This window comes from Microcaecilia unicolor, chromosome 7 (assembly GCF_901765095.1).
Source record: "Microcaecilia unicolor chromosome 7, aMicUni1.1, whole genome shotgun sequence".
NCBI classification, from domain to species: Eukaryota; Metazoa; Chordata; class Amphibia; order Gymnophiona; family Siphonopidae; genus Microcaecilia; species Microcaecilia unicolor.
Window position 1 is genome coordinate 34,298,162 of NC_044037.1, and position 14,973 is coordinate 34,313,134.

Here is a 14,973-nt window from a genome sequence, read left to right on the forward strand (position 1 = left end):
TGTCAGGTAGACAGGAGGGAGCAGGAAGGATGTATAGAAGACTTGTGATTGCCCGCCCTCCCTCCTAAATACATATGAGGAGGAAGGGTGGTTGTGGGTGTTTGAGGCTGAAAGGGGGTAGGATGTAGTGGAAAGTCAGCTTGTGCCGGTGGTGGGTAGTCTGGCCACAGCTTGGGAGTGTGGAAGAGGGAGGTAATACACTGTTGTTGGTTGGAGATGGGTTGCAGTTGGGGGAAAAGGTGGGGGAAGGTGTGTTTGTCCCCACCACGGGTAGATGAATGGCTCTGTGTTATCACAATTCTCATGATGGGGGATGGGCTTGGTTCAATTACAAAATATCTACTGAGTGGCTAGATCGGCACTGACTAGCTTCATTGATGTGGGTTGGGGGAATTAACATGGGGGAGTTGGTTTATTGTTTGATTGTTACAAAGTATAGTAAATGTAATTACAAGCTAATTAATTAAATAAAGCTGCGGCCCATGGTACATATAATGGTAGTTGAGTTTTATTTCAAGTAATGGTTGTAGTGTCTTTGAAAGTGATATGCGAGGCGTAGTGCGAGAGACACTGTTATGCATGAGGAGTTTAATGGTTCAAACCGAAAATCAGAAGTCCTAGTCCAACAATATCATGACATTTTTGGTTTCTTAGAAATGTGCTATGAAGCTGAAGTTGTGCAGTATGACTCACTAGAAAATAAGTTTTGTTGAATGACACATATCACTGATTCACATGGACAGTACAAATGAAAACATGAGATGTATGATAATATGATGGCATTCAGGAAGGTTGTTACAGTGATTGGTCATTTTGCGTTACTCGTTAATGGCTGCTACCATGGTTGGTTTGTTAAAAGGTTTATTGTATGCAAATGCACCCTTATCATTTTTATCAAAAGCGTTCCCTATTCTACATTAATCAAACACACATACATAATCCAATCATGGTGTAAAGATTACCTTAAAATATTCAATTAGAGATCTGGAATACTTCATAGCATGGTCCTTCTTTAGCTTAAACATCCTCAGGTAAAGAAGTGATAAGCATCGGTAACTGTGGTAATTAGGAAAGGATTATGTTAATTCTAATGTTTCATAAAATTGAAAAATCTTAAAAAATGATTATATATTCTGTAGCGCATCCACTTAGATTACAAAAGCCAGTTATTGAAATATCCAAACAAGAAAATAGCAGGGCATTATAATATGATCTTGATAATATCGAGTATGAATTAGAGGAATAAATGTTTATCCAGCTGCTGGAGAAATCCATTAGTTATCCTTTAATAGTTTAAATGGAAAACAAGAATAATGATCCTGCATAAGCTGCTTAAGTCATTGAGTGGATTTAAACTCGTCTTTCATGGTTCCAGCTGCTTTTACATTGTCTTGGTGGGACTCACCATAATACTGCGAGCTTCTTGTCTCCCTCTGTGGCAGATGAACCTGTAAAATTCTTGAGCCTCATCGCATACCTTTAATAACCAGAGAAGAGGAAGTTGGGAATTAGATACTTAGAGGAGAAATATTGGTCTACATTGCAGATGCTGCTTCAAAAGGAGGTCAAAAACTTGATGGGTCATACTTAGTTAAACTCTACTCAACCAAACTCATCCATACCGCTCTTAAGATTAAGCAAAAGTTTTCATTTAAATCTTTCTGTGGTACCAGAAATGGGGATCTCAGAATGCTGCACGGCCCTGTTCAAATTGATTCACCAAAGGCACTAGTGTAGTTTAGTCACTAATTATTTTTGGATTATGAATACAAAATCTTAAATAATACACACTTAAGGGGAGTATTATTTAAGATTATATATGCATAAGCAAAACACAAAAAGGGGTAATGTTATACAGTCACTTTTGCATGTATGTAGGGGAAGGGAGGAAATGGGACTTGATATACTGCCTTTCTGAGGCTTTTGCAACCACATTCAAAGCAGTTCACATATATTCAGGTACTTATTTTGTACCAGGGGCAATGGAGGGTTAAGTGACTCGCCCAAAGTCACAAGGAGCTGCAGTGAGAATCAAACTCAGTTCCCCAGGATCAAAGTCCACTGCACTAACCACTAGGCTACTCCTCCACTGTTAAGTAACTGCCAGGTGGACTATCCCAAGGACAACTGTAGTAATCTAGTCTCAAAATATTGCTAAAACACATTCTTTAAGTTTTGTTACCAAAAATATTTTGGCTTTAACACAAAAAAGGTTAGGGCCAGCACATAAAAGCTATGGAGAAGACAATCTGAAAAAGCCAAATCAATGAACAAAATCTTGCAGTTTGTAATATGTAAATGCAATGTAGGAGATGTGACCAGACATTTTGAACTAGACCCCAAGGTAAATTAAACTGTTGTTGTCTATATTTTCTATTAAATAGTAAAAGTTTCAAACTATTAATGCTCCTAGCTTACTTTCTGTCTTGTGTCTCTCTTTGCTCATTCTCTGGTCTTGCCACTACTGTTTTTTCTCTGGTGCCCTATTTCTTCATGTTTATATTTCATTTCTCTTTGTTTCTTCTGTTTCATTCAACAGTGGATATTTTAATATAACATTCCCTTCCTTCTCCTCTCATTTCCTAGGTCTTCTAATTTTTTTCCTTCCCCCTTTCTATTCTCCTCATCTTTCTCCTATGTGCTCTCTTCCATTCTTTATCTACTTTCTCCTACATATATCCCTGGATTCCTTCCCCCTACATAATCCAGAGTTATCTCCCATATCCCCTATCTTGACTCCTATCCCTATACCTGGTCCCATCTCTCTCTCTCTCCTTTTTCCACCACTTGCCTGCCTTCTCCCACTATCCCTGTGCCTCTCTTCCTCTACATAATACCTAATCCTCTCTATAGCTCCACATCTAAACTTCTCTTTTGCTTTCCCTCATTCTTTGGTCCATTCTTTCTCTCTCTCTCTCTCTCTCTACTATTGAGTTCTTCTTTTTTGCAACCTTTGGTAGATTCTCTCATCAATATGTCGAAAATTCCCTCATATCTCACATCTAAACCTGTGTAAGTAGAAAATCATTATTTATATGTATAAGTAGAACAATTTACACATGCAGATCCCCAAGTGATGCTGTCTTTTTTTTTTGCTGTTCTCATTTTAAAAATGGCTTCCACTGATATGCCTCACTCTAAAAGCTTGCAAAGGCATGAATATGTACATATAGTTTACTAAACACTCCAATGGCAATTCTATAAATTGCCCCAATGCCCAAAGCTTAGCATCAATTCTATGAAGGCACCTTGGCGCCAAGATTTTGTCATAGAATACTAGTATAAGTAGGCATCGATGTGCCTACAATTAGGCCAAGAGTTATGCCAAGTCAATGGCATTTGTAACTGTTGGCGCCTAATTGGATCCTGAAGTGAATAAATAAATAAGTGTGCATATCTTATAGAATTCTATAAGTGGCATGTATATTTTCGAGACAAGTCCATAACCTTCCCAAACTCTGCCCGTGTTTGTCCCCCTTGCACTTATGCCCTAAGGCCCAGATTCAGTAAATGGCACCAAAATTTGGGCACTGGAAAAAAATTAGCATGGAGCGCTATTCTATAAAGAGCACTCTTCATAGAATAATGCTCAGAGCCCATTCCCTTGTCCAAATTTGGACACTGGTATTTACGCCAGCTGAAACCTGGTATAAATGCCAGCACACATTTTTTCAAACCAAAAACTAGGCGCTATAAAAAATTATTTAATGAAGGGAGCCAACTTGCATCTCAGTCACAATTATGCTCTATTTCTTAACAATTCCTCAACCTTCTATACAAAAGGTCAGTAGGGTCATGATAGGATCTATCCGAAAAGCGTACCTGCCTCCTCTTTGGCTGAATGATTCAATGAGCCAAGCATATAGATAGGGGCGGTACCGCAATCTTCATTGATCCAATTTTAAACTTTTTACTATTAATCTTAACTTTATTTAACCTAGAAAAAAAGTTTTGTTTATATTTTATATTTTCAAAGGTATCCCTGTCATTCTTTATAATTTGCATTCATAAGAGAGTAACACGATGTCTCTTAAATTCAAAAAAGTATTTAGCTTTTTGACTATAAGCAGCAGTACAAAGTGGAGACCAGTTGTCACCAACATAGATCCATTTTTCGCTAACAAGCTGTCTCAAGGTAGTCTCTATAGGTTACATCCAGACAACGGTTTCAAAAAAGGCCAAAAATCTAAGTACTTTATTATTAAAATATAAACAAAATTTTTTTCTAGGTTAAATAAATAAATAGTTAATTTCTGGAACTCAATGCCAGAAGATATGGTAACAGCGGTTATCATACCTGGGTCTAAAAAAATGTTTGGAATGTTCCTGGAGGAAAAATCTATAATCTGCATTACAATAGACATAGGGAAAGCTTCTACTTATTCCCGGGGTCAGTAGAATAGAAACCTTCTAATCTTTGGGATTCTGCCAGGCACTTGTGTCCTGGATTAGCCACTGTTGGAATCAGGATAGTGGGCTAGATGGACTTTTGGTCTGACCCCGTATGGCGATTCTTATGTTCTAATGTTCTTAATAGAGACCAGGCATTCTTTTGAGATATTTCAGAAGATAAAACAAAAATCTTCAGTCAGAAGATTTTAATGTTATCACTTCCATGAATTTATGATGCTGATATACATTGAGTTCCCTCACTTTTTAATTGTTGCTGTCTCGCATTCAAATGATAAGCCTGTGAATACTTTCCATTATTCCTTTAACAGAGAACAGCCTATTCCATGCATCTAGTACCCTGCAAATCAATTCATCGCATAAAATCAGTGTTCTGAACCTTAATGCAATTTCACAAGTACTTGTGTAGGAATAAGCAATAGGGCTCGGTGTTGCATAAGACGGTTTTAAGATGTCTAGGGAGCCTTGATGAGTTCTCATTTACAAGAGGGTAATGGAGTGCAGAAGCGCTGTACCTCTTTTATTCTATCTTTCTACAGCCACTCACATCCTGTGACCTTATACTGCTTAATGCAGCAATTTAACTCTCTCCGTTTCAGATCTTCAATCTTATTTAAAGAGAGCTTCCAGGAAAAGCTTACACACCTGACCTGGAGGGTATCTTTTTCATAAGCACAGGCTGATAGTAGTTTCAATGAAATCATGATAAAACAAAGCTTCATAACCAGGACTGTACTGAGCTATAGTGGTGCCCTGTGTGACTCGTCCACTGGTGCCCCTTGCCATGCCTGCTTCGCCACTGCCAATAAGAGGACATGGGAGCAATTTTACGCCCCTTCATATTTGTGCCGCTGTTCCCCTCTAAGCTGAGTGGGAGTCCTCCAACTGCAATGCTGCCAGTAGGCAGGTGGTGCGTCAATGTTGTTTTAAATCGCTAAGGACAGGCAGATTTCCTGGAGTACTGCAGGGTTTGCCTGTCCTTCACTATTGAAAATGTGATAGTGAAACAGTACCTCCCACTGGCAGGACTGCAGGTGGAGGACTTCCGCTCAGCTTAGAGGGAACAGCGATTTGCGCCCTGAGTGGCCAAACCGCTCGCACAGCCCTAGGTATGGCGCTGTTCATGACTTCAATAAGTTCTGGCAGTAGGGTTTCTTTCTCTCTCTCTCTTTTTATACTAAGATATTATGAGGATATATTTTCCTGTCAACTGACTCATGTAATTCTTGAAAAAATAGGGATAAGAAAGCAAGAAGGCAATCGGTCCGCAATATCCACCACGGAACAAAAGGCAAACAGCAGACCTTTGAAAATGCATTTTCTTCAGCAAGGTCTGTTCTTTGTCTTTTATTCTTGAAAAAATGACACAATCTTAATTTTTAATTTCCATCCTGGTGCATTCTGTGATCTAGTGCTCTTATTACGTCAAAAAAGCGAGGCTACAAGCCTCAGAATAAGAACACATAAGAACATAAGGAAAGACATAATGAGGCAGACCATCCAGCCATGAGATCAACTGCCCCCTTTTCTTCACAGGTTAGTTATCTGTCCTATATTTTCCTTGTGCTTTCATAAATAATTATACAGGAGCAGCAGAACCTTTTTTTCCTTGCAAGGGCCAAGCTAACCACCCCTACTCTTTCCCAATTGCTGATGCTGTATAGGGCAAAAAATAGATTCCCTGATGACAACCATTTAGGGGAGGAAGAGCACAATTAGGCTGAGACCAGCATGGAAGGGGTGTGGGAAAGTAGGGGAGGGGATTAGTTGGGGTGGGTTGGGAGGGGGAGGCAGTGAGGGTTAAGAAAAGGGGAGATATCAGGTAAGGCAGGTAAGGATTAGGAGACTGCAGGGGAATGAGGGATATAGGGTTGAGCCAAGTGCAAAAGAAATTAGGGATGAACTGCAGGGATCAACCTTTTTTTTTGTTTCGGGTAGTGCTCTCCTCCCTCACACCCCTTTAAGCATGGGGTGCAGGTATCAATGTCAGCTTATTATTGCAACCAAAGCAGGGATGGGGATGGCTGGATAATGGTCTTCACATTGCCTGTGGACAGGTATCTTGGGAGCAGCCTATAGCATCATGTAAAATGCTCAGCAGTAGCCTGTTCTATTATGCTTACATCAAATGGCTGGGCAGAGGGAGAGATAATACACATAATAATGTGCACATTGGAGTTTTTACGGTAACGGGAGTATAGACTTCCTAGGGATACAGTGTTATGAAGAGGGATGGGTTTTAATGGCCTGGTGCCCACAGGCAGGGCTACCTGAGAAACAGTACAGTTTGGTACCCAGTAACATCAGCACCAGTATGAAAGCATACTGAAGAACTGTGAGCCTGGAGGGTGTCCAGCCATCCAAAGCAAGATTAAAGATGGGGACGGGTCAAGGAGTTATAAATCATCACGCTAATGTTCAACCTATTGATTGTAAAATTGATGTGACACAATTGTTACATCGTTTGACTTGCCAGGCTGTGGCCGTACATTATCCACATAAACAGTTCTTCTGTCGAACAAATTGTATCCGAGTTGATGTTTTTGATACAACAGTAGAGCATCTGGGAGTCTGAGTGGAAGGATAAAGAGGGAATAATGTGGCTGTTTTGAATGCCTGTGGTTGTGGTAGGGTCATGGTTCCTGTGGCCCACCCCGTTTTGTAGCCTAAGTAATTATCTATGGCAGCTAGCAGACCCACAGAGCAATTGAAATGGTGGGTGGGTGAGTTAAAACAAAAGCTCTTGTATATAACAGAATCAAATGGTACATCTGCTAAAGCGAAGTGTCATTGCTAAATGGTGAAATTACGATACTTTATTTCCACCCACTACATTTCAATTTTAATTTTATGAATATTGCAAATTATACTACTTCACATTATAACCTTTAAAGAGGATAATCTATAAAAGCAGTGTCCATCAATTATAAATTTTCCATGACATTAATAAAATGGCAAGAACTAATTATGATGACTTCTGAGATGAAGATGCCTCGGACAAATCATTATGCTGAAATGATTTTTTTTTTAAACATAGCAGGTTCTAATTATGGCTGAAATGAGATTAGAAAAATGATCAGAGAAAGGACATTAACCTGATGAGTTCCACAGTCTCTGAGTACATGGTGTATGGAGATTTTGCTTCTAATGGATCTCGCTCCATCGCATTCCCGCACTCGGTGAAAGAAAGAGCGGCATCAGCATAATTCACTGCTTTCCCAAACTTCTCCAGCTAAAACACATGAGAAGCAGCTGCAGAATTTTAATCTAGCCATACAACTCTACACAGTAAGAAAACAAGAGTTAACAAGCTCGTTCCCATGACATTTTCAGAAGGGTGATGTGCATCATATGTCAGTGGGGGCAGGTTTGACCTGGTAGGGCAGACTCCCCTCTGTTAACATTTTCAACTTTTTCTCCCATAAACTTCACCAACATTAAGATTCATAGCAATTTTCATCATCTCCAAATCAAAGTGAAGTGAAATCTAGATGCATTGACCGATGAACTAACATAACTATGCAGAATGGCATGTGCTTAAAGGGCTGTGTTACAGCAAGCACAACCCTTTAAGTGCCTGATTCTATAACAAGACGCTTACGTGAAAAGTTCAAAAAGGCATCTATTTTATAAGGCAACATTGGCGAATAGGCTTCGGCATAGGTGTATGAATGCATGTCCTCTACATAGATACTCATGTACTTTACAAAATGCACATTGCAACTCTTCCACTGCTTCACCCAAATACCACCCCTGAAAATGCTATGTGGCACGCACGTATTATACCCTATCTTGTCACTGAATATATTTATATGCGTGTACACCATGGAGCAATTCTATAAAAAGCCTTTACCATGTGTTAAACAGCCTTTACACATGGAAAAAGGCTCTTAAAAATTGGAAGTGGATATATTGGTATAAAAAACCAGGGCATGGAAAGAGTGCACCTGCTTTGACATGATTTATATATAGCTTAATTTATTTAGCATTTGCTACACCGCCTTCGTTAACTTAGCAGATCAAAGCGGTTTACATAAAAAACTGGAAGAGACAGAAAGAAACTACAATATTCATACAGGAAAAATAAAAGCCATCCACACAAGTTAAGAGTCAGAGAGGGGGAAAGGACCTGAACAAGGGGGAAGGGGGAAGAGGGGGAAGGGAAAGGAGAGAAACAAAAAGGGGGTGGGTTGCTCCTGTAACAAGATGGTCCAAAGAAGCCCAGCTGGGTGGTACCAAAACCTAAATAAAAAGGCTATTTTAAAGTTTTTGTGAGATAATTCACCTTGAATTTCTTTTGCAAGAGAGTTCCAAGTGAAAGGGGCAGCAGAGAAAAAGGCACAGTGGCGTGTTGATTCCAGGCTGGCCTTCTTTGGCCTGGGGAGGACTAAACGATGGCCATTAATTGAACGTAAAATGTGGGCAGGACAACAGGATAGGGTAAGAGCTGAAAGATAACAAGGAAGGCCTATAGGCATTCCTAGGGCATAGAGACAGAATTGTGAGTTGTGATATACATGTGCCTTCTAAAATATATGAGTGATGTACAGAGGGTATTCTATAAGAAAAGCATCTTTTTGATGCCTATTCTGTAAAGAAAGTAGGCATTTACTTTTGTTTATAAAATAGCAGTGTAAGTCATTTTTCCCACACATACTTTGCAGGTGTAATTATTTACACCAGTCATAGAGCTGGTGTTAGAGCCTAGATTGCCAAAAAAAAAAAAAAAGAATGCATGTAGATTACAAGATTTTATAATCTGCGGTGCACATATCAATGTGCACTCTACACATGCTCTGCCCAAGTTCCACTCGTGGTGACTATCCATTCACTCCGCACTTGGAGTGGAGGAGTAGCCTAATGGTTAGCTCAGTAACCTGAGAACCAGCTCCCACTACAGCTCCTTGTGACTGTGGGCAAGTCATTTAATCCTCCCTTGCCCCAGGTACACAATAAGTACCTGTATATAACATGTAAATTGTTTTGATTATAACCACAGAAAGGTGGTATATCAAATTCTATGCCCTGGACTAGTGTACTGTATATCCTGTAATTTAGACCAGTTCCTCATATCTTATCAACAACATACATATATATTGTAATTTTCCTTTAGCTAAGTCCCACCCTCCATCTATTTATCCCAATGACCTTGTACTACCCATCTTGTCCCGTCTATATATCTCATCTGCACTTGCTCCATCATTTACCTATTAAGATGTTTCATCGTATTGTAGGAACAGCATTAGCATCGTCTCTGTTATTTGAATGTTCTACTGTACGGCTATTAAGGTGTTTCATTTTTATTGTGGTGACACCTTCAGTGTCGTATCTATGTTATATGAATGTTTTTCAATGTGATATCATTTGTATTCTGCTGACATCTTGTTTTTGTTATATGATTGTTTTACAGTGCTGTTAAATATTTATATTTATGATCTATCACGTTAGTCCTGTTACTAGGATTCATCAATTTGCCATTTCCAAGTTTACTGCATTGAGTGCATTTATGCTTATATTTGGTCGTTTTATTATTGTTATGCTGTTAACAAAAGTGTAAGTTTTTATGTCAAGCTGTACCTGCTATATAACTCCTTGTATAGCAGGTACAACCATTATGAAGGTGAATCCCTTCATAATGGTAGTTAATAAATTGCAATTACAGAACTACCCCCATAGCCTCATACATACATTTAGACCTTTTCGGAGCAGGCATAAATTTGTGTTGTGTTAAGCTTGGTTCTGACAGCCTGTTTTATGAATACACATAAGCACCTGCATTGCCTTTATAAAATAGGACCATTTTAGGACTTTTCACAAAGGTGTCCTGTTAAAAAAATTACCCCCCCCCCCCCCCCACAGTTGTATGCCTTTTACAAATCCTTTAGGTTCCACTGTACTAAGTAGTCCAAAGTTAAACAGGTGATTGGCACAAGAAATCCTTCACCTAACACACCCCTAGGAATGAATATGATCCAAGGTTTCAATGTTCCAACAAGGAGCATCAGACCAGTACTGGTAGCAGGTCAGATATCCTTCTAGCAGACAAGAGAAGCTAAGGGAGGGGACACCAGATGATGAAGATGGGGAGGAAGATCTGGATATTTTGGTTATGGTAAAATATTGAAGGGGCTTAGATGTGTTTACCAGGAAGGAATCCGAATGAGGGTTGAATTTCTTTTGTAATTGTCCAGTGTGTTGCCCTTGCTGTGCTATGTCAGCATGCTAGAAGTCTACTACATGATTGGACACTACGGGCCTGGAATGTCACGATGACTAATGAAGTAATTATCATGTTATAAAATTGTTTAATATTTGCAGGTACAGTAAATTTTAATGTACACTTAGGGGAAGATTCAAGAGAGAGCGCCAAAAATTAGGCAAGAAACATATGGGCGCTACGTGCCAATTCTATAATGGTACTTATATGTGCGAAATTGCCATTATAGAATCTGTTTGCCTAACTTTAGGCCTGAGCACTTATACCATGTCAGTTGATGTAAATGGTCGAATCTAAAGTTGGCAGTTCTATAACTTACATACATGGCTACAACACATGGCCCTGATCCGCCCTTATGCACTCCATTTTGTATTGTGTGCTACAGCATTTAGACACTAAGTTACAAATGTAACTACAAATTGGTGCCAACTAACATCATTTAAGGGCTATTAATGGTACCTAAAGCTAATTGGCACCTAATTTAACAATGAAGTTAGGTGCATAACTGGCACTATTCTATAATTTGCGAGCCCAAATTTGGGTGTGCACCTTTATAGAATCCTGGGGTAAATGATAGGCCCATGTTGGAACCTTTGTACATGTCTTTATTGTTAAGTGCTGTCAAGTCATTGTTGGCTCATGATGATCCTTTGGAATGTTGCCCTGAGCTGCGTTTGATCATTGTTGATCAAGTGGCATGTATAACTGTTATTGTACCAATCCATCACATTGTTTGTCTTCCTCTGTTGCGCTGACCTTCAACCTTGCACACACAGAAGGGAATTTAGTAAATGGCACTCAAAACTCCACACCCAAACACATCGGTGCTAAGAATGATTTTATAAAGGGCTTTTGCACTTTACAGAATCGTGCTTAGGCATGGATTCGTACCTAACTGTTGGGTGCAGGACTTATGCCTGCTAAAAGTAGGTGTAGATTCCGGCACCTAACTTTGATGCAGACTGACCTAATTCTATAATTCCATATGCAACTTTTGGGAATGCCTCTGACACCCCCCTGGCCATGTCCCCTTTTTATATACATCCTACAGAAGTTGCATGCGGATCTTTCTATAATAGCGTGCAACAAGATGCGTGCACAACTGCCAATCAACCGCAATAATTGGTTGTTAGCGCCCAATTATTGCTAGTTAAGGGCTCATTAATTAATTCAGTTGCATGAACATCTTAGAAGCATGCTCAAAATTCAGCACACAACTTTTGATGCGAAATACAGAATCGTGGGGACAATGTCTTTCTTTAATAATATTTCTCTTTGCATGATCTGTCCAAAGTAAGAAAATCAAAATCTTGTCATTTAATCTTCCAAGAAAAGCTAAGGTTTGATATCCTCTAATACCAATTGATTTGTTCTTTGGCATGCATTCAATAAACACAGTGTGGCCTAAAAATATCACACATTCAGTACATATGTATGTACCGTGATACAGCACAAGTAGTTTTCATACGCAGGAGGTCCCTTAATCATAAGCGTTAGTAAAATATTGAATCTGAGATTTGTGGGATATTAGCTGTGAATCTCTGGGATTATTACTCTAAATAAGACTCTACAGGTGATAACGCAGAGCCCATTCTATAGACAAACAGCATAAAGTAGACTTTTATTGAAGAAGCATTTCAATTTGGTTGACTCTAAAGCCTGCTAAGTTGGAATGCTCCAAAAGAAAAATACAATGTAAAGTAATAATAATTTATTAACCCACAGGTCATTATTCAGCCAGCTGCTGAATGCGTAAAGTGAAAAGGATAATTTAGCAGAGTTGGCCATCCAGGTGAAAATATTAAAAAGCCAACATAATTTGACACGGATAACTCATTTAAAGTTGATATTGCTACTTGTGCATTTCCATATGGATGGATATGTTATCAGGTAAGCGACTGTATATTGCTACTCAGTGGATCAATTTTAGCCTTGCCCTGGTCCTTCTCAATTATAAGTGGATAACTCTGCACATTTATCTGACACAAATGGTTTTTAGGGGCCATTTTGCTAAAGTGGTGCATGAATAAGCACACTCAACGTGTAATTAAACTCTGGAATTCGTTACCAGAGAATGTGGTAAAGGCGGTTAACTTAGTGGGGTTTAAAAAAGGTCTGGACGGCTTCCTAAAGGAAAAGTCCACAGACCATTACTAAAATGACTTGGGGGAAAATCCACTGCTTATTTCTGGGATAAGCAGCATAAAATCTATTGAACTTTTTTGGGATCTTGCCAGGTATTTGTGACCTGGATTGGCCACTGTTGGAAACAGGACGCTGGACTTGATGGACCTTTGGTCTGTCCCAGTGTGGCAATACTTATGTACTATTTGAGCATAAGTATGGTAACCGTTACCTTTATGGCATGTGCTAATTCATATGCTAAATGCATAGCCTGTTAGGAAGGGTATGAAGGTACTTTACCATTAGCTGTCACTGTTGTAGTTAACAAGGATGCACTTATCATCTCCTAAATAGAAGACAGTAAATGCATCTATACTATGCATATCCTTAGGTGTGGTAAAAGTTAGTTTTACTGCACCTTACTTTACCATGAGAGCCATTAACCTGTGATATCTCAATACCGTAGGTTAGTCACTCCCATGGTACATGAATAATGTGGATTGCAATCAACTTCGCAAACTGAGTCATTCCTACTACCCCGGAGCATTGGGCTGCTAAGCCATGGCCTGATGCTCACAGGCTACATGTTAAAGGAGCAGGGCAATCAAATGTAAAATCACCCCCCCACCCCCTAAGCTGCCCCTCACCATTATCTCCAGCCTTCTTCTGTCCAGTTAAATCATTGTGAACATCAGGATCATTGCTTTTCTTTGTGACTTGGAATCTGGCTTAGACCAAAACCTCCAGCAGCCACATCAGTATCAATTCTGTGAGTGAGCAATCTCTTCTATCGTGTAATTTATGCGGAGTTTAGCATCTCCAATCCTTTTGAAAACTTAGTTAGGTACACTGGTTCAGGAGAGCTTTATAAACATCCGAAGGCATGACCTTGGGGGTCTCTGAAGCTATACTGGTCCGTTAAAGATATCACAACTGTCAAATAATCCAGTTGATATCAGGAGGTGTTCTCCTGTTAAGACTACAAACAAGTTTTATGGTTTGTTTTAACTTTATAAAGGCTAAATGTACTCATTTACATTGATGCGTTAGTGTATATTAATGTGCTTAATGTGATCTAACACAAGCTCCATTATTGTCAGTAGGCTCTATTAATTGAGCACACAACTCACTCTTTCGCACACTAATCTACATTGACTGACAGTAGTAAATCTAGCCCCAAGAGATTTAGGAAGGGGTTAGAAGACACTTAAGCACCATACTTCAGAAAGAGAGCCTGAAACTAACAGTTATGTAGGAATGTATAGGGTTGGAGTAATACCATATGTGCAGGTGGGAGCAGTTCATTGGGGAATGAAGTAGAGCGGAGTGGAGGAGTGGCCTAGTGGTTAGAGCACCAGTCTTGCAATCCAGAGGTGGCCAGTTCAAATCTCACTGCTGCTCCTTGTGATCTTGGGCAAGCCACTTAACCCTCCATTGCCTCAGGTACAAACTTAGATTGTGAGCTCTCCTGGGATAGAGAAATATCCCAAGTACCTGAATGTAACTCACCTTGAGCTACGACTGAAAAAGGTGTGAGCAAAATCTAAATACATAAACATGGGCTTATCAATAGACATGTTAGTTTACCATTGACTCATGGTATAGTATTTTAGCACAGGCCCTAATTTATGCAGTAAGATCTAGTTAGTAATAACTGGGGTTAAAGTAAAATAACATGTCTTAACAGTAGCTCACGTTGATAAGTTCCCCCCATTTTAGCCAAATCACTTTTTGAGAGAATATGATATCAGAAGGAACCATGGCCTTTTCATCACTGCCAATTTTTTTTTTAATTTTCAGCACTTGATATACTGCAAGTGACCCTTTTGGTTTACAATTTCTATTACAGGCACTTTGCACTGTCCCTAATGGGCTCACATGGGCGTGTTTTATATTGTACCTGGGGCAAAGGAGGGCTGGGTGACTTGCCCAGGGTCACACAGAGCTGCAGATGGAATTGAACCTGGTACCCCTGGATCTCAACCCACTGCTGACCGCCAGGCAGCACCGGGAATCGAACCAGGTTCCCCAGGTCCGCAACCCGTTTCACTAATCATTAAGCTACTGCTCAAAAAAAAAAAAAAAGAATTTGATATCAGAAGGAACCATTGCCTTTTCCTCACTGCCTATTAGAAGACGCTTTGAATATTTATTACATTGCTTCTGAATTTTCTGTTTCAATCGAATAATGGTAAAATTCTAATTTATATAGAGGAAGACTA

General features: G+C 39.5%; 1 protein-coding gene across 1 annotated transcript in view; it reads right to left on the reverse strand.

Annotated features, from left to right (window-relative positions):
* AFF2 (AF4/FMR2 family member 2) overlaps positions 1 to 14,973 on the reverse strand; it is a 572,314-nt gene that overhangs the window by 37,674 nt on the left and 519,667 nt on the right. Inside the window, exons 16-18 of the mRNA XM_030209863.1 lie at positions 7,506 to 7,642; positions 1,406 to 1,477; positions 963 to 1,056 (exon numbers count right to left, since the gene is read on the reverse strand). Coding sequence (XP_030065723.1) covers positions 963 to 1,056; positions 1,406 to 1,477; positions 7,506 to 7,642 — 303 coding nt within the window. The remainder of the gene's footprint in view (positions 1 to 962; positions 1,057 to 1,405; positions 1,478 to 7,505; positions 7,643 to 14,973) is intronic.